This window comes from Amblyomma maculatum, chromosome 10 (genome assembly GCF_055883805.1).
Source record: "Amblyomma maculatum isolate TAMU_Amacu chromosome 10, ASM5588380v1, whole genome shotgun sequence".
In the NCBI taxonomy this organism is placed as follows: domain Eukaryota; kingdom Metazoa; phylum Arthropoda; class Arachnida; order Ixodida; family Ixodidae; genus Amblyomma; species Amblyomma maculatum.
Window position 1 is genome coordinate 145,152,319 of NC_139353.1, and position 21,123 is coordinate 145,173,441.

The 21,123-nt window shown below is 44.9% G+C and overlaps 1 protein-coding gene across 1 annotated transcript in view; it reads left to right on the forward strand.

Annotated features, from left to right (window-relative positions):
• Window positions 1-5,034: 5,034 nt before the first annotated feature.
• Window positions 5,035-21,123, forward strand: part of LOC146177637 (putative aminopeptidase PLBD2) — a 60,323-nt gene continuing 44,234 nt past the window's right edge. Inside the window, exons 1-4 of the mRNA XM_084581605.1 lie at window positions 5,035-5,210; window positions 14,053-14,299; window positions 16,723-16,820; window positions 19,740-19,969. Coding sequence (XP_084437731.1) covers window positions 5,035-5,210; window positions 14,053-14,299; window positions 16,723-16,820; window positions 19,740-19,969 — 751 coding nt within the window. The remainder of the gene's footprint in view (window positions 5,211-14,052; window positions 14,300-16,722; window positions 16,821-19,739; window positions 19,970-21,123) is intronic.

Genomic DNA, 21,123 nt, shown 5'->3' on the forward strand with positions numbered 1-21,123 from the left:
CTTTGGCGATGCTCACGAGGAAACAGCGCCAGTGTGGGTTATGGGAAGGTTCCCTGCCACAAAGGTATATGTTCTAAAGAGCCCTATTAACATGGACCCTATTGGTGGGGTTGAGTTCAGTGGACTGGATCCTAGCGGGTTTACATGAACTCGACCCGACGAGTCGCAATTATGGCGGCGCCTTATGTCGCGACGAACTAGCAGATGGCACCAATTCTGACCTTTCTTCTCGGCGCGCACGTGGCGTTTGCCATATTCTTCTCCTCTGCATTTATTCGCCGACTATACTCAACAGAGTTTACATTGAAGAAGGGTTGCAATCTCGGTCAGTTGGTACATAGTCTTAGAGAACACAAACCAGCCAAGGGACGAGGACGAAGGAAGACGATGTACACACGGAAGCTGGAACTAACAACTGTGCTTTATTGAAATCACATTTCCCAAGAAACCTAGCAAGGCATGCGCAGCTCGACGTCCAACACACAGCATAAAAGTGACAAAAAAAAGAGCAACGCTTCGGAGATAACAAAGGTACTAGGGTCTTTGAGATAAATAACTTGTTTCTTTCTGCATCAACGATATGGATGCTGTGCTAATACAATTATCTCCTTGCATACTTATGTGATAAGCTTCAAGAACTTCGCGCTCTACCTTACCCTTGCACCTGCCAAGAAACGTGACATTTGAAAACAGCGGATAACAACCGCAATCCCTACAATGGCGAGACAAATTATCTCCGCTGGTGTTTGACAAAGAGTTGTGATGCTCTCTCAGCCTATCATTAATACACCGGCCAGTTTGGCCGATGTAAACTTTTTCATATGTTAGAGGGATCTTATAAATAACACGTGTGGCACAAGGAATATAACAATCATCATGTCGCGTCGAGCATACAGGCGCCTTAGATCTGCCATGAGCAACACGAGAACAAAGACTTGATAACTTGCAAGGAGCAGAGAAGACAACCTTAACGCCTTGCCTCGCAGCAACTTTTTTGACATTATGTGAAATTCTATGTGAAATTCCATGCACGTACGGCAATACCTCAAGTTTCCTCCATTCAGCTTCAGTAAGCTTGGGCACTTTTTCATAGCCCATCTTAACTCTTTGTAGCAGTGATTCTGCCACAGCATTCAGAAGTGCATTTGGGAATCCTGCGGCCAGCAGCCGGCCAACCTGGTTGTCAAAGCTACTCTTTATTTGGTGGTGGCAAATTTTCTCTAGAGCACAGAGAACTTCGACACCATCCAAGTATACCAGACAAATCTGCCACTTCAAGACCGCCAGCACAGTGTCCATTACTCGTTGAAACGTCGCTGGTGCGGAGCAGAGAGCAAATGGCATCACCTTGAACACAAAAAAGGCCGTCAGGTGTGATGAATGCGGTCTTCTCGTGATATCTTTCGTCGACCTCAATTTGCCACTATCCGCTCTTCAGATCCATCGATGAGAAGTACCTTGCATTGCAGAGCCGGTCGAGAGTGTCGTCGATGCGAGGAAGAGGGTAAACATCTTTCTTCGTTATGCTGTTTAGACGGCGGTAATCGACGCAGACTGCTTATCCCGCTCTCCCATCGACGCTCTCCCGAAGGACGATGACGATGACGCCTTTTTAGGGCCAGTAAGTTCCAGCAGTTTTCCACAACAACAAGAATTAGATCCTCAGCTGAGAGACCTAGCCGATTACTTGGAAGGCAAGACCTCTTCTCATCTTGCTGTGTTTAGGCGTCAGTTATCGTCGTTCGCTTTAAGCAATGACGTCCTCGTAAAGAACTTCGCTCCTAACAAGACCGCGCAGCTTCTTGTCGTGCCTAAAAGCCTCAGGCAGGAAATTCTTCACGCCTTACACAACGAACCAACAGCAGAGCATCTCGGGTTTGCGCGCATGTTGCATCGAATCCAGGAGAAGTACTACTGGCCTTGACTGCCCGCTGATGTTGCCCATTACGTGAAAACGTGCCGTGAGTGCCAGCGACGCAAGACGCCGGCGATCAGACCAGCTGGGCTACTGAACTAGATACCGCCCCAAACCCTGCCCTTTCAACAAATTGGGATGGATCTCCTCGGCTCCTTTCCATTTTCATCAGCGGGTGACAAGTGGATCATCGTGGCCACCGACTACCTTACCTGCTACGCCGAAGCAAAAACACTGCCCAATGGTACTGCGCAGAAGTCGCTAAGTTTTTTGTTGAACAAATTCTTTTGTGACACGGCGACCCTGCAGTGTTCATCACGGACGGGGGAACGGCATTTACGGCAGAGCTGAGGCAAGCCATTCTCGAATACAGTCATACAAGCCATCAACGAACTACTGCGTACCTTCCCCAGACAAATGGACTTACGGAGCGTCTCAACAAAAATATTGCGGATATGATTGCTATGTATGTCGACGCTGAACGCAAGACATGGGACGCCATTCTACTCTACATCATCTCCGCTTATAATACTGCCGTCCAGTAGACAACAATGTCGACCCCGTTCAGCCTTGTGTACGGCAGGGAGCCCACGACGACGCTTGAAGCAATGCTGCCACACGAAACCGATGAGGATAACCTGGACGTCGCCGCCTACCTTCAACGTGCAGAGGAAGCCCGAAGACTCGCCCAAATGCGCATTATAAGGATCAGCAACGAACCGACGCCCGATGTTACAACTTACGAAGGCATTGCTGAGTGCAAGCCGGGAGATCAAGTCTGGGTTTGGACGCCGATTCGCCGCCGCATACTGAGCGAAAAGCTTTTACGCCGATACTTCGGCCCGTACAAGGTGCTTCGCTGACTAGGACATTTGAACTACAAGGTCGTTCCTGACGACGCGGCAGCATCGCAGCAGCGCCGAGTGCATCCACAAATTGTGCATTTTGTACGCCTTAAGCCTATGCGCGCTAAAGGCTATTCATGTTTCCTTTGCAATGCTTATGTTAATTCATGTGTGCTTATTTCAAAACATTGGGGCGATGTTCTTTAAGGGGGGGGGGGGTAATGCCGCGAATTGTTTAAATCTTTATCTGTTCCTGTTCGACAGCCGCTGGCATGCGGCCTTATCATTGTGATTCTGACACTCTTATCAATTCTGTATCCCGTGTTTGTTCATGCTCGTTGTTTTGATATGACGCGTTATCATTTTCTTTGTCGCGAACAATGCACCGAGGTCTGTCTCGAAGATTCCGATCACTCGTGTATGTTTCTGAAATGTTCCAGGTTGCGCTAGTGGCAGTTTGCGACGTTATCTAGATCGTTCTGAGCAGGCTTTAAATTGGGCTTGACGAATGCGACGGACATTCTTTGTTCGACGATCGACGAGCACATTTGTTGATATCGCCGCCGCCGAGTTGCTCAGCTCTTTTGCGGGCGCAAGTCAGCCCAATAAAGAGTTAATTTCAGTACCATCAAGCCTGTGTCTTCATTTGGTATCAACGGCCTTGTCACCACTACGTGACAAGATTATATCTGTAACAGTTTTGGCAGTTATTTTCGCAAGAGAGCAATTTTGATAAGACGGAAGTCACAGGGTGATTCTAGAGTTCACTCAGTGAAGCAAAAAAAATGAATGCTTACATGTCAGAAAAAAATATAAATATTATGATAGTGACTACACTAGTACAGCCCATTATACGCCCTTTTTAGGGAGTCGGATTGGCAGCTACTGGCGAGGCAGCTATAGAATGCAAGTCTTCGTGTAATTTCAGGAGCCCCTAATGTGACTATGGGCTGCATCTTGGGACTAATGATTCCAACTTCGCGGAATGATTTCCAGGCCGTGCGGCCTCCTTTAGATGCAAGTTATATGAACAACCCCTTCACCCTAGTCGATATCAATGCTGCCACGAAAACGTCCAGGTGGCTCAAACTAATCATCTGCCCTCCGCTGTGGAGTGTCCGATCGCTCACGAGCAGCCTGAGGTCGTTGAACCCAGACATCAGTGCATATCCAGGAGCCGGAAGCACGGCATGTCAGCTCACCGAATATCGCGGAAATTACAGCTCGATCGAGTTGCCAGCGCTAATGCGAAAGTGCATTGCCCTCAGACGGTGTGAACAAATATGGTAGCAGAGTATATTTTTACCACATGATCTGAACAGGCTTGCTTTAAAAAGATGTCAGTAAAGATTGAGCCTTTTCCACCGACCACCTTTCCATCTTGTAAATGGAATAGCCATTGCATTGAGAGATATTCGCAGCCGCCTCTGAGAGATCATTTTTTGTCCGGTATAAAAGAACAGGCACCACTGCGCAGTTCGACTTCCATTCTGTAGCGCTGCAATCAGTCGCTTCCAGCTGTTGTAGGTACCGGATTATTCTATGATTTTCATGCCTAGGGCTCTATCACATGGGAGTAAAATCAATGGCAATCTGTACTGGCAGGCTCATATTCCTTGCACGTGCATTGAACCGAAATGCGCATATTGCTAACTCGTGACATTTTTTTTCTGAGTGGTTTTTACAGCAGTCATAATTGTGCTAATTCAGGCAGATAATTGAGACTTCAGATTGTAAACTCGGGCACTTTTTACGCCTAAACAGCACAGTATATTTTGAAATTACTGATTTCGGTAGCCCATAAAATATTTCGATTTTAACATTTTTTTATCACATATTAATATGTTTATTGTTATTTTTATTTATGGGCATCGCTGCCACCCAATGGTTTCACAATCCATACCTTGTGTATTCCACCGATTCTAGTGGGTTAAATTTCCAGCTGTTCCAAAGCTATTAGATAAAATTTGTACGGGCATGTGTGTTTTTGGTTGAAAGTGAACCAATTCACAGGGTCGAAGCACGTGCAATGTATTTAGACCAAGAAATACGGGCTCTATCTCCAACTGATACATGTCCCAGAAGGGAATAAACGCGCTGTCATTTTCTTCAAATACTAGCGTAAAAAAAAACAGTGACCTTGCAGCCGTAACAAAAACAATTGGTTGAGTGTTTATTTGACCACTTAATTACTTCATTTCTTGCATGCGGAGCAGTTCTGCGATGGAGGAAGAGTCGTGTTATAAGGCCGTCACAGCGATCATATGGCTAGCAATGCTGGCTACTTCGCCTTATGCGACGGCAGCCACCACGGCCTGGATGGCGTTCGACCCAAGCACTCAACAGCTTACGATCCGAAGCGGAGTACCAGAGGAGGCAGACTTCTCGACTGACTCTCCAGAGACTCCTGTAGCCTGGGCCACTTTTCAGGACGACATCCAAAAGATTGGGTAAGATGGGATTCACCCTTAAAAAGTTCCAGACGAAGTGAATGCCCCAGCATGAAATTTTGCTTTCGCAGGAAAGTTCATAAGTTCTGCTTCGAAATTGTGGGTGGTGACGGATTACCCCGAAAGGCGCAGACTTCAGCATTAGCTAGTAGGAGTTTAAACAAGCATGTTGCTTGCTTCAGCCTATGTTTAAAAACGATAGCTTCAAGGCTCCTCCTGAACAGCGGAAAACACGGCATCGTTCCATAAGAGTCCTCCAAACATAACTCCTAATTGGCAATCATAGTCACAGCCAGATGACCTCACGCGGCAACTTCAAACTCACTTCAAGTGGAACTTGACATCGCACATGTAACGAAACTGAAAATTAATCGGTGTTTAACTCTCCCTAAACAGAGCTAGACGCACAAAAGCACAGTTCGGCGTAGTCTTGCTTGAATGCCTATCAGCAGATAAATGAAGGGCAAATGAGGGTACTCGATATAATACATGAAGGAAAGAAGCCAACAGTCGGCGAGGCCAAGGAAAGCACTGGGGATTGTACTTTGTCTTCTTTTTATTTTTACTTCGGTAATCACATAAACTAGTAGTGTAATCTGTTTAGGGGAAAGATGAACACAAAGTAGAAGGAAAAGAAAGCGTGCCGAAGGTGGTACCCAAACCCACCACCTCCGAATATCGCGTCCGGTGCTCTTTCAACTGTGGTACATTGGCCGCTGTCCCACCTGCTACTTTCTTGGGTATTAATGTTGTCTGTATACGAACCTTGAGAGTGTTCACCAGCGCCACCCTCAACCATAGCGGTGGACGTGGAACGTCCTTCTGTTACTGCCAGCGTCACGTAGAACGTGATCAAGAGCGAGGGCGAAAGCTGTGCTAGAACCCTCTTACGCTACCTATGGCTTCAAGACTGCCAGAACCGAGACCCCCGTAAGCTACAAGCAGATAAATGAAGGGGAATGAGTGTGCTCGTTATAATACATGAAGGAAAGAAGCCAACAGTCGGCGAAGCCATGGAAAGCATTGGGGATTGCACTGAGAAAGCTGTATAGCTTTCCTTTGTAGCCGTATGGCTGCGCTTGGGTGGATGCAATGAGTAATTACTTCCTTATTACAAATCTACTCCACCTTGGGGGATTCCCCTAAATATTTGACCACCCCCGCACGCTACAAGCAGATAAATGAAAGGCAAATGAGGGTACTCGATATAATACATGAAGGAAAGAAGCCAACCGTCGGCGAGGCCAAGAGAAGCATTGGGGATTGTAGTTTGTCTTTTTTTAATTTTTACTTCAGTAATCACATAAACTAGTAATGCAATGTAATCAGTGAGAGAAAGGTGCAGGTTTCTTCAAAGCGTTAGAGGTCTTACCGTGCGGCATACATATAGCGGCACATATGTCGTCGCTTAGCATCCCCATGTTCAACTAGCCTTCACTTTGACCAACAGATCGAAGCTAAATGGCAAGTGGTATAGCATCACATCGTCCTAAGCGCTGCACTAAAAACCGTTGCATCACAATTTTGATGCAGTAAAAAGAAAATTAGCCCGTTAGCGATGCCGAACAACGCACCAGAGGAGATAGGGGGGCAAGATGTGACAGGGGTGCCTGTTGTGCACGCTCATCGTCACACTTGCAGCGTGTGTGGCTCTACAACTACTTGCGTCTCAGTTGCTATGGCAACCAGTGAAGCACTAGCAAGATGTTTTCTCGGCTGTGGCGATCATATGAGTTCTTTCAAAATATCAAAAACGTCAACAAAACATCAAATGCTAATTGTACAAATTGAAGAATGTAAGGAAAGAGCAAGGAAACAGCAAAGAAGTGGTGTGGCGTGTGTGCCTTCTTTGTTCTTGTCATGCGTCTGTTTTCGCTGATTTATTTTCTATGCATTACAAATGTCATAGCGTCACTTCGCGCCGCACTTGAATTCTCTGTCCCCCCGCACTGCGCTGGTGCTCAATGGTTCGTTGCTGCCCCTTCAGCTGTGCGCAAGACGTTTGAGTCGCACAAGAAATAACCATTTTTTTTTAGCCACAGCACCAAGGTTAATCGCTTTGTAAAAATTATAGATATGATTACAACTTATGAATGGCTAGAATTTTGTGAGTGCAACTAGGTAGTTTTTTGTAATAAGGATGATAACTGATACATTTCAGTTCACCATTTCACTATATAATGTGATTCACTTCGAGCTTGACGTCTACCATTACTGCCATTACTTTTTTTCGATCGAAAAGACATTTTAATGCGAAAGCCTTTAATGCCTCATCGTTGTCGACAGGATTTTATCAGTAGAGGTGTCACTCTAGCGAGAGCGAGAGTTAAAAATAAATCAATAAACCTTGGCTCAACCGGAAATCGAATTTCCATCCATTGGATCCCCAGCCGAGTGCTTTACCACTGAGCCACGTCCCGTATTTTCTTCCTTTATTGCCTGACTGTGGCACGCGACACAACACGAAAGGAAACTCCGATCCAAACATGAAAAAAGACACACAAGGCAAAGTACATGAATGGATGTCATGATCAGCCAGCGTACGTTAGACTGGCCTCGTCGCTTTAAAACTCCCGCAGCGACAAGAAAGGATCTACCCTTGAGAGCCGATCGGGAGGTTCTGCAGCCACTTTTTTAATGGCAATAAACCTATCCGTACTCTCTCGAACATAAATTCTATCAGGCCTGGCATCGCTGCCACAGAATGGCGCCACGCCCTGTATTGTGAAACGCTCTTCATAATTCCGTTTGTCTACCGTGAGGATGATAGATGATAGATACTGAGCCTTTTCTTGCCTGTAAGCGAACTATAGAACACCGGTGAACTTTGATGCGATGGTGGCGAAACGAAGTGCCGTCCGTGTGCTGTGCGATGTCAGCTCACGTTAAAGATCCCCAGGTGGTCGAAATTACTCCGTAGCCCTCCACTACGGCTCCTCTTTCTCTCTTTCCAGTTTCCCTCCCACCTTCATCCCTTCCCTTACGGCGCGGTTCAGGTGTCTACATAGCAAGTGTGACAGATACTGTGCCTTTCCCTTCCTGTGAACCAATTATAAATAATTATTAGCCCCCGCCGCAAGTGGCGGTGATCTACCTGTCCCAGCCCCATCAGGGCCAGGATCAGCCACCCTTCACCTCCTACCATGTGGGCTTTGCGATGTCAGCGCACGTTAGCCCCGCCGGGGTGGTGCAGTGGTAAGGCGCCCGACTACTGTGCCGGAGTACCCGGGTTCGAACCCAACCTCGGCGGCTGCGTTTCGATGGAGGCGAAACGAAGAGGCGTCCGTGTGCTGTGCGATGTCAGCGCACGTTAAAGATCCCCAGGTGGTCGAAATTACTCCGTAGCCCTCCACTACGGCTCCTCTTTCTCTCTTTCCACTTTCACTTCCCATCTTCCTCCCTTCCCTCACGGCGCGGTTGTGGTGTCCACAGAAAACAAGTGAGACACCGCGCCTTTCCCTTCCTATAAATAAATCAGTTTAAAAAAAGCGCACGTTAAAGATCCCCAGGTGGTCGAGATTACTCCGTAGCCCTCCACTACGGCTCCTCTTTCTCTCTTTCCACTTTCTCTCCCACCTTCCTCCGTTCCCTTACGGCGTGGGTGTGGTGTCCATAGAAAACAAGTGAGACAGTTACCGCGCCTTCCCCTTCCTATAAATCAACCAATCAAAAGTATTGAATCTATTTAGACCGAGGAAAACTGAGGAAACTTGCAAATAGAAGCTGTTTCCGAGAGATTCTAAACTTGTTCCCCTCCAGCTTTTACGCATTTATATTTGTATTCTTTCTAGCATGACATAAATTTATAACCTTTTAGGAGCGAAGGCAAATGATTTCGTTCAGTTATTATAAACATTTATTTATTATCAAAATAACGTTCGCAATGCCACCCATGGCACTGTAAGGAGCAAAAACGATAATGTTAATGTCCTCATTAGAGGGTTCGGTGTGGATTCACTAAATTTCCCTGACTGCATCCTCAATTCACTTATTTATGTCGCTCCTTATGTCGACTTACGCCCTATATGTATTCCTCGATTAATCAGGAATCATCGAGCCTAACTGCTGAGCCATATTTCCCTAAATAATAATTTCCAACGTCACTATTTTCCTAGATACTTTAACACGACAAGTAATTCTTTAACGTGGTCTTTTTATTGAATTATTTTTCGATGTCAGACCTGTTTTCTACAATAATGGTTCACGGTATATTGGTTCAATGTATTCTTTTTTTTGGCTGCAGTATCTCTATCACGTTCTGTGGGATATATATATATATATATATATATATATATATATATATATATATATATATATATATATATATATATATATATATATATATATATATATATATATATATATATACTACTTTAGTAGACTAAGGTTCGTCTGTTATAGCCTGCCCTTTTGCAAGTACTGAATTTATATCGGGTTTTTCTATTTCTTCAATTTTAACCCTCTCCGGCAATAGCCCTCACAGTGGCTCCAGTATGCATAATAAATAACAAATAAACTGAAGACCGGCTCAGTGGGTTGTCCGGAGGACTGGAGACGGCGACCGGTGACGCAAGGCGATCGTATTGCGAAGCACTATCTCGGGTCCGATTAAGGCAGCTCAAGTTTCTAGTCCGAACGACAGTCAATAAGCGCAGAACCCAGAAGCCTTCATCGTCGTTTCTGTCAGCGCAGTGTCATCCCGGAGGAAAGAGGGAGCCATCATGGCGACTCAACGCGAGAAGACGACAAGGGGATCGTATAGTATGGCTTAAGTCGACTGACGTGAACAACTTCTCGCCCGCAGTGACGGCGGTTCGAAGAAGGCGCTGCCGGTGCCACGATGTAATTAACAGATGTACAGTCCAATACACGTTAAGGTCCACGATAATTTGCCGAGAACTTAGAATCAACCGGGACAGACAGCAAAACGAGGGTATTGGTAGGAAAGGCCGAAACGGACTTTCCATTATTGATTTCATGCCGGCGAAAGTCTTGACAGTCGGACGTGAATGAACGAGCCAGCTGTCGACACTATTCAACATTACGGGCAACAACAGCAAGAGACGTGAACTGTGAGCTATCTCGATGGTAGGGAAGTATGATGTGGAGCATACAAAACGGTTCGCGACAAGTATAAAAGAAAGAAAATTCAACCGGTACCTGATATACAGTGTTGTACGCATAGGGGAAGAACGGAAGCACCTCATCCTGATTTGAGTCGTCTGTAAAAACGTGGTACACGGTCTGTGTGTCGCCAAGCACCGGGTTAATTCTTTGAGGGTGGTAAGCAGTGCTAGCATGATGTATTGTGTGGCAAGCATGCAACAGTGCGTGGACTACTTCTAATAAGAAGACGCTTAAGTTGTCTCTGATTAACTAATTATTTCACACATAATATTGCCACCTGGTGTTCCCGAGATTCTTATGTGGCGCCTGTAAGAAAAAGACGCTGACGTCTGCTCGCGCGCTCTTCGGAACGCTGGCTGCTGGTACAGCATCTCCCTGTCTTGTTATCACGTCTAGCCCTATTGTCCGTGAGATATTTTGGTGTCGGCGCTGCGTATCGATCTCAGTACATGTCCCGCACACCTCCGCGCGCCCAGGACTCAACTTCTGTGCCAGTCGACACCCCTGTGCACCGTGCTAGCCGGAGGAAACAAGGCCAGCCCACTGCGCACGGGCCATGGAGTTCAGCACCGCAACCGCCCCTCGACTTGCCATACAAGCGCCAGTTTACTATAATTTGCAGAACCGCCGACAGCCTCAGCCCTTCCACGGCAGTCAAACCGAAGGCGTTGAAGATTGGCTCGTTCAGTTTGAACGGGTCGCCTCATTCAATCAGTGGGACGACGCCGCCAAGCTTAGAAACGTCTTCTTCAGCCTGGAAGATGACGCTCGTACGTGGTACGAGAACCGAGCAGCCGCCCTAAAATCATGGCTCGAGTTCAGCCGACGCATCCTTGAGACCAGCGCGGATCGGCGAGAACGTGCACAAAGGGCCTCACAGTCGCGTGTGCAGATGCCGAATGAGGCTGTAAGCATATGTGGAGGACATGATCCGGCTCTTCCGACGATCAGACCCGGCCATACCCGAAGATAAAAAGGTGCGCCACCTCATGCGCGGCGTCGAAGAACAACTATTTGCTGGTCTCGTGCGTAATCCACCGAGCACGGTTTCTTGCGGAAGCTGTCACAATTGAACGGATGCTCCAGCAGCGGTCTACCACCTACGACAGACCGGTACTCACCGCTTCGGTTTGCGGAGCCGCTTTCGGCCTTCGGGGCACACCAGAATCTTCGGGACATCATCCGCTCTGTTTTACGCGAAGAGATCCAGGCGCTTTTTGGTACTCCCCAGCCGATGGTCGTCTCTATAGCTGGCATTGTCCGCGAAGAGCTTCAAGCATTGAGGCCTTCGGTACCATCTGGTGATCCGCCACCTTTTCCTGCGGAGTACCATCGTCCAACGTATGCAGATATGTTGCGACGTCCTGCGCCTACTACGACGCCATTACAGCCGCTCGATGAAGGCTCACTCTATTCTGCACAAACTGAGTCGTACAACGACAAGCGACGAGCGAATGAAATCAGCTCTGGCCGTGACTGACAGCCGAGTTCTAGCGGTAGGCTGATTTGTTAGCGAAGGCTCTCGCTGCAACTTGCACCGTCACGTGCGCCGACTCCAACGACCTCTGCGGCAGCATGGTTATACACAAACACAACACACACACAAGAAAATTAAACCAAGACGCTCACACCGATAATCGCTCACACCGAATCATCGGTGTGAACGTCTTGCTTTAGTTCTCTTGTGTGTGTGTTGTGTTTGTGTATAACTATGCAACTTGGGGGATGAACTGCAAATAATGATTAATGACCTAGTCAAGAAAAGTAGAAACGTAGGCTTGAAAATAAATATCCAGAATACTGAGGCAATGTTCAACAGCCTCGGGAAGGAACAGCAGTTTATATTAGGTAACGAAGTACTGGAATTAGTAGGCGAATATGTCTACTTAGGACAGGCAGTAACCGCAGATCCGGACCATGAAAAGGAAATAATAAAATCGGGATGGAGCGCATTTGGCAAGCACTCGCAGATTATGACTAGCAGCTTACCGGTATCGCTGAAGAGGAAAGCATACAACAGTTGCACTCACCTATGGGGCTGAAACGTGGAGGCTAACCAAGAGAGTTAAGGACAACCCAGAGGGCTATGGAACGAAAAACGGTAGGGGTAACATTAAGAGAGGAAGCGTGCAGAGTGGGTCAGAGAAATAACTCAAGTTACCGACATTCTAGTGGAAATTAAGAAGGAATGGGCATGGGCAGGACATTTAGTGAGAAAGGATAACGGATGGTCGCTTAGGGTAACAAATTGGATTCCAAGGGAAGGATAGCGTAGCAGGGGGCGGAAGAAAGTTAGGTGAGCGAATGAGGTTAAGAATTTCTCAGGGGTCAAGTGATACAGCTAGCACAGAACCGGATATTTTGAGAAATATGGGAGATGCCTTCACCCTGCAGTGGGTATAGTCAGGCTGGTGATGATGATGATTATGACCCTATTTAAAGAGCATGACTACTTTCGCAATTTGCATTTTCACTGAAAATGTTGCTAACGTCAGGCAGTTGTTGAAAATAATGGGCGAGGACTGGTGGTATGACATCTGAGACATAAATTACTGTCTTTATTCAAATTTCACTCACATCCCTACTGCAACTGCTCTTTAAATGCATCATTGTTGAAATCACTTCCTCTACAGTGACCGGCTGTGAAAATAAAGGTTTGTCATTCTATGCTGCTATATCAGACAATTCTGCCTCATGCAATTCTTTTCTATTAATCATAAGATTAGATATGCAGCTATACTGATTAATTGTCAATACTCAGTAGCATCTTTATTTTGTCGCGAAGTGACTCACTGGGCCCAGTTTTTACACCCAAAAATCATAAGAAGAATTCTTATCGCGCAATACGGAGTTTCTTCGTTAGTTGGTTCCGACACTGTTTAAAAAGGCTGGAGTCATAGGGAATGTGGGTGTTCAATAATCGTTTATAGAGCCTATCCTACACTCTTTCACGATTCATGTGTGACCCATCGTGTTTGAATTTTCTTATTTCTTGTGCATCATTAAACTGAAAAGTGAACATTGTAAGTAAGTCTTTTGAAAATATCTAAAAAGGCATGGTCATGGCACCAGTCTAACTCAAGCAGCCCTTTTCCAAACGCGTATGAGCCGCGTCAGTTATCGGTTAATAAAAGCTTTACGCAGGCGAACAGCTTAGAATTCCAGTATTGCGTAAAAAACACGGGAAGATGGTCACAAGAGGAATATGATAGGGCACCAGCGTTTACATCTTGCGATGGAAGATTTGTTAGGAATACGTCTAATAATAATAACATTCAGCTGTTATTTTTGTTGTTTCATTAATAATGTGGTCAAACCCATTTTACAGTACAAAAATACTAAACGTTGCACTAATATAATAACCCCCATACTAATGGTATAACTACCTGCGGCGACCAACTTATACTTGTTTTCCACATTGTTTTACCCCCATTTTTTAGACATTTTCTTAAAAGGGGCTGTATGAAATTATCCACTTCTAGACTGATGTCCCCTTGGTAGTGACATTGACCCTATCGACCGACCAAATTTTTTCCCGGCCACCATCTAGGCACAGCGACAATGACAGCCCTGCGGTACGAGCTGCGTGTGCTATCGCCAAGTATCGACCTGCCATTTATTATAGAAGCTGCCTTTATCTTACGATACACTCTTATTTCTGCCCTGTGTAAGGCACAATAATGCGGCTAAATAACTTGTTTCCATCTTCGTGCAGGTGGTCGTACCTCCAAGTCGAGTCAAACGGAGACGTTCCCGACGAGCTTCAGGCTTATGCTGCCGGTGCTCTTGAGGGTCATCTCACTCGGCAGCTGATGGAGCATCAGTGGACAAATCTGCTGTCATTTTACTGCCAGAATCAGACCGAATATTGCCATAGGCTGGAGGAGTTCATAAACGGGAACATTGAGTACTCACAGACGCAGCAGCACCGTCTCAAGGATAGCGACCCCTTCTGGAACATGGTAAAACCACCTTCCTTGTGGAGTTGTGCTAGAGTGCGGAATCGGGTGTAATGCAGGGATACTACGATATAAAAGTTTGCGAAGCGAAATATATAAATTTGCTGCTATGTGGTATGTACAAGAAGAATTTGTAACGTGTAAACAGTCTCAACAAGTCAGTATCAAAATGAACATCGAGGTAGTCAAGAAGTAAGCGATGACGTCGAGCTAAATTTGATTGTAGGGCGGTGGGTAGTAAGGTTTACACTTAAGTTCGTTCTATAAAACATCGTAAAGCTAATGCGAGTGCAAGCCTTATATACAGAAGAGGCGCAGGCGTTACCTCCGCGCATTTGTAAAAAAACATATCTTTAATGCAGTCTAGGGAGTTTTCACGGACAGCGTAGTAACGCTGGTTTCGTTTCCACGTTGCGTTCATAGCTAGACGTAATGTGTAAGCGTAATGATCTGTGGGTTTTTTGTTTTGTTTTTTCAAGTAAATGGACAACTCCCAATCATACTGCGGCCATTTCTTTTAAGGGTGCAAGTAGGCGTTCTTTCCGCCGAACGATGATGGATGTTGCCTTTATAGAACATTAGGCCCTGTTGAACACATCCGCCGCGCCTGCTTCCCTCAAAATTAACCCTGCTCAATGGCGTGGCGGCGTCCCTCGTCCCCGCAAATTTCGTTAAAAAGACTTCCCTTATAGCTTTAATCCACCCGCTGCTAAGCTTGTCTTCCTATATAGTAGGTAACTATAGATACATATTAGTTATGCAGACACCAAGGCTTCTCGCACAGGGGCAACATTCAGACGTACCCTGCTTAACCGGATTCAAGCATTCGATACACAGTTCACAGGATGCGGCAGAAGAAACAAGTACACCAAACACTGCCGTCACATACAACCCCCCGCCTTACAGAGCTGACACAAGGCATAAGTGCATGGTTTTGCCGCAACAAAAAACACACGGAGGAAATGCGAGTCGTGTTTAGACTGAGGCATACTAGAAAATTCATGTAGGAACCTAAACCAAAAAGCACAAACAACTTATTCGCTGTCTTTTAATCATTGGGACAATTAGCGTTCTTTTAAAAAAATTATGAGGCGCATATCTCTTAATATTTCTATAACCTAACTTATATATGTTTCTTGAGAATACTAGGAATTAAGTATCAAAACATTTTATTTATTATTTATTTATTTACATGTACTGGAGCCCCGTCAGGGGCAATTCACTAGTGAGGAGTTTTATTGTGAAAGCAATACTACTATAGGTTCCGAGCCTACAGCGTAGTGCAGCCGGTAGCCACGTCTTACACGTCACACCCCCCGTATGACTAGGGTGAGAGTTGGGCTACCAACTCATGCGGTCGGCGTAGCGCGGTCTCAGCCACGGTGCAGCGCTTACGTCACACCCCACGTGACACAAAAGCGATCGGCGTGGCGCGCTACAGGCGCAGCTGGTGCTCGCGTGATACGTGACGTCAGGCACGTTAATACGGCTTGGTAAAAGCAGGGCTTTATACGTGGGCTGGGGAAGAACGCTCGGTCACCCGCAGCTAATTCTTTCGCTCAGTATTTGTTTCCGCAGCGTTGAACCATTGTAATTTTTAAGTATTGCATTCTGCTTACAAAGGAGTTTATCGTGAAGTATCGAGGGCTTTAGATCGACTGATAAATAAATTGTCAACCTGAGAGCAGATATCAAGAGAACTAGCAATGACATATGTGAATTCAGCGAGTTGAGAAAAGGTGCTAAACCCTCGGCGAAAGCCATGTCGATATTTACACAAAATGTTGTTAGCTCCAAGAAATTTTGAAATGTGCTTGTGAAATATGTGTTCAAGTAGCTTACATCACGGCGAAGTTAAGGATATTGGGCGATAATTAGATGATATCTGGGGACTTCCAGATTTAAACAACGGAATGTGTTTTGCAAGTTTCCAAGCATTTTCGACCTATAGTTCCCACAACGAAATTTGATCATCGCCCCTAGAATTGTAAGGTGAATAACACGACAGGAATACAGGACACGTAGATGCTTCTTCGGGTTAGGCCCGACAATAAGCGTTGCAATGCGTCGGCGAAGCACTTGCAAATGAGCCAGGAAATGCATCGAAACGCTGCCAGTTCTTCTTACAACAGTTAGCAGCTCCTTTGCATCCCGACCACGATTTCCCTAGAATCTTCCATACGTTAGCCATGTTATTTATTCAAGATTACTGACAAGAATGGTCCATCGAAGGGCAGCGCAATATTTCTGTATCGCGCAAATGGTTCCAATAAATTTATTTTGACGCAAATTTTGTTAGACACAGAGACGACAAGGCAGAAATAACCGTGGAAGATCAGTGTCATGGCGAAATAAAACAACTCTTGTCTGTAGGATCGACGGTGTATAATATAGGGATGTACTTGTTACGAATTTTCGTATTCTAGGCCCACCTTCAAATGAAGCAGCTGGCTGGTCTCAGTGATGTCTTCGAGAACCACTCGCTGGACGCTTCACGGGAGGTACACGCTGTCTCACGGGCATAGTAAGTTCATTCACTGCGCTCTCTTTCCAACGCCGCATTTTTCGAAGCTATGACACACTCATAAGCTAGCATATGGACGTGAAGATTTGTGTGCCTTTATTTCATTGCTATCTTTTATGCTAAAAGGTGCTAGTATACTTGAAAAGCATATTTAGAAATCTATGTGTAGTTCTTATTCTAAATGTAATTGCACAGTATACAGAGCACGGACAGGAAAATTAGGCCCACTCATAAAACATCATACGAGCGGTAATAGCTTAACTAGCTGCAAGAAGGAGAAGAACGTATCTTGTTAAACGCAAGGAGCGCGCCTAACAAACCTCAAGCGTGCAGTTTGAGGTAACTCAGGATATTGTGAAAACAATTTCTACACCGACAATTACCTTACAAATGAATATATTTCATACTGTGTGGTCTGTCTGCTGCTTTGGTCACAATAGGCTTCATGCCAAATGAAAGATAAACCAGATATTCTCAGCGTCATCAGCCTCATTAAACAAGCTGTGCTGCAAAGGTCTTTCCCATATACCTCCAGTTAACAGCCTCCACATTATCCTGCAAACTTCCCAATGTGAGCCGCCCCCCTAACTTCTTGCCGCCTTCTATTACGTTTTCATTCTGTTGGAATCCAAACAGTTATCGCTCACTCTGCCGATTCCCTATCAATGTCGATTCTTTAAACTTTCAACTAGGATGTGATTCTGTCGCGTATTCTGGCCAATGGTTCATGTTTTCCGTTTTTTAATGATACGCCTATCAATCACTTCCCTTTCCTCGCTCTAATTGCACAACAATTTACGTAGAATCCCTCGCACTTTTCGTACAACACCCCGGTTTCAGCCTCACAGCTGAGCATCGTGAGGCACAGCGGTAGAGAAGCTGTTCCAGCAAAGTAGTCCTAGATGAAAAAACTATAACGGTGCCCCCTTTCTAATTGAAATCTCGATAATTTTGCATAAGTCATGTAAAGTACCGATTGGCATTTTGTCGTTCTGCCTATTTGATTAAAAGGTTAAGAAAAAAACAATTAACCTTTTCAATTTGTCTATACACGCAAATGTATTAAAAGGGAAAATATCGGGAACCCTAAATATACTCTTAGCACAGTGCATCGAACGAATTGGCCTTAGCGTAACGCTTTTTATTAGGCAGGATGAAAGCGTTCGAAGTTTAAAAGTTATGGCGTGAGAGCATGCTCCTTGCTCACGAATGCGATTGTTTAGACATGGCATGGCTTGAATTACATGCCAAACAAGGCTGGGCAGTACAGTACTACACCCCTCATCATTGATAGCATTTTTATGCCCTGAGGCAATAAACATCGCAGAAACAAAAGCCTGCAAAACAAGCGATAGTAGTGGCGAAACACATTAAAGTGAATTGCAGATATTCTTTCGATGCATTTGAGTAGGTCTGTGGAGTTTTTCAAGTATACTAAACGGGCGTAAAGAACTTGCAAGTATATGTGTTGGTTACGCTTTTCAAAGGTTGAAGAATGCTTAAAGTGGATATTCTTCTCTTGACAACAGTGTGCTTTGGGGCTCGGACCTGAAAGGATCTATATAACTCCTCGTGTACACTGCGCCAATTACGAACAAGCTTTTGCACATCGATCTTTTTCCTACTTTTATAACCTTTGTAATATGATTTCGTGACATGAAATACCAGCTGTGCTCAGTGACCGGTGGCCTAAGCATAATTTAAATAACTTCGCGATCATTCAACAAATGACGTCAATGGGGAATCTTAAAATGGTGTGGCTTGAAGGTAATCAAAGAAGTTATTCTGTTTCTCTGACCAGTTTTTATCAGGTATTAAGCATCAATGAGTGAGATCACGTCTAAAAAAAATATGAAGGCGCAATAGGAGGGACTGACACACACTTGGGGCTATTTGCAATGTCTGCTTTTGGGTCAGGAGCGAGAAATAAAGTTCATTCGAGGTACACGTATTCTTCACCATTGCTTGTTAGTCAACCACTTAAACGTGCCTCAGGAAGGTTCGCGGGGAACCAATAAAAAGCTTGGCACTCGCGTCATTGATTTCTAATACAACCCGAAAAACGTGTGAAAATTTGTTGAGATACGTGCAGTGCAACGTATACAACATTTAAAAATGGCATATTAGCAGAAAAGTATACATAGGCCAAACAGGCGGTTGGAGCAATTAATGACTAACGCACCAGATTTTAATGACTAAGGGAAAATAGTCTCGTTCTCCTTTAAATTGCGGCGCATGTTATTTGAATACGCTTGATAAGAAATGCCGGTCTTTGCTTGCTAGATCCAAACTTTTGAGAGAGCATGTGAGCTGGCACAGTCTTTTTTCATTGAAAGTTCTGGTGATGGGTGCGTAAGTGATGTGTCTATCAAAGTGTATAAAAATTTAAGTGTCTGGCACGTGCGCTTTAAGCAATGCCAAGAAACTATAAATATGAGCGCTTTTTTTTTTTCCGAGCAAAATCAGTCGCAAGTACGCGCTCGTCTTGTGCTCTTCTCGGCCGTGTCTTTATTTCCGCATTTCCCTTTTTTAATTATAGCATGAGATAGCACTGTCGTTAGAGGGAACAAAGGATGCCTGTATACGATAATGCGACACGAAAAATTGATTGTTGTGTGCATCGGTTGAAGTGTAGTGAAATTTATTTCCTTCTTTCCTTGAACGCGATGCTCAAGGACTATTACGCAGTTCTAGCGGGTTGGCTAGATCAGACTTCTTAATATATTCATAATAACATAAAAAAAATAAAAACCGTTGCTATTTGTAGAAATCAACTTGGAGCAGCGGAAGTGCAATAAAGAATATTCCGCTGTTAATAAATAGCAGACGTCGTGTAACAGAAACAGAAAGCAGCACATTTACGAATATACCGCGTAAAAAGCGCGCATACAACTTCTTAGATGCGGCTTTTTCTTCCAGCTACCTTAACGTGCTCAGCGACATTGAGTCTTTGGAGATTGTCCTGAAGAGGAAGCCTGATCTGTATTCATTCAATCAAATCGTGGCCTGTTCTGCGCTCGTTAAGGTTGTCGGGAACACCCAAGAACTGTACCTTACTCACGACACCTGGTTCTTGTACCGCGCAATGCTGCGCATTGAGAAGAAGTATATTTTTCCCTGGCATCGAACAGCTGCTCAGATAAGCCCAGGTAAGAAAAATGCTGGACTCATTAACTATAGCTTGAAATCCAAACAGCGGCCATCGAAACTTTAGGGAATATTTTAACGCATGTTCCTTCTACGCTTAAATGACAGGCTAGTTTGGTAACCAGCTCAGGAGGATTGCGGTGTTTTAGATGAGATGGAGTGAATTAATAGAAGCAAGGTTACAACAGCGGACACAAAAAACTCAGAATGACACTGCTTTAAGCATATGCAGTTCTGGAAGCGTAATTTTCAACAATATTTGGATGACAACAGCCGCTTAACAATACCTTCCAGGGCCAAACCACATACTGGCGCCACCTTTCTTTACTCAACTTCAAACCTGAAGGTCAAGAAAAGTTAGAAGTTAAGTTGAGCGTTACACAGAGCGCGATAAAAGGGATAATGGTAAACGTTATCGCAAGAAACAGGAAGATATAGGAGTGTTTTGTATAGTAAAGTTAGTGATGAATCCTTAAGAACCCTTAATTTTATGCCATTTGCCACTATCGCGATCGCTGGCTGAGTTACTTCTGTGACCGCAAAAATGTCTCGTTTAATCGCTTCTTTGGCAGAGGCCATTTTGAATGAGGAATGTAGTCAGTTATATCCTCGATAAAGCTTGCAATGCAAAATGAACAATATGAGCAACACTCTGGAGTTTATAAGCAAGAGGGACGTGGGAGGTCAGGTGTAGAAGCGAACTGTGAAAATGTGCGTCTACGTGTTGCCACACTTGGTGCAGCATTTGTCCTGCTGAGCCAGTGGCTCAGCCAACGATGGCGAATATGCTGCTCAGTGCAAAATCACAGCTCAAATATTCACTCAACAGAAAAAAGCCGAATGTTTGACGCCTGCGTTGAACTTCCATACAATTCGGTCGAAAAAACTTCATGTTTAGAGTTTTCAAATTTTTGTTCATAAAACGCACAACTACGTTGGCTGAGAAGTATGTGCGAAGCAGTAAATACTACTTTGCAGCTACTGCGAGCGGGATTTACAGGCGTAGTTTCAAGGCAGGCTGTTCGAACGTTCATCGCTGGAGTTTTATTTTATAACTTCCCAAAGAGCACAAGTTACCTTACAAAGGAACATGCACGCTCCGTCTTTCCCAATTACCTTTTGTCACGAGGCTCGCTATTAGTAGAAAGGTTTAAGA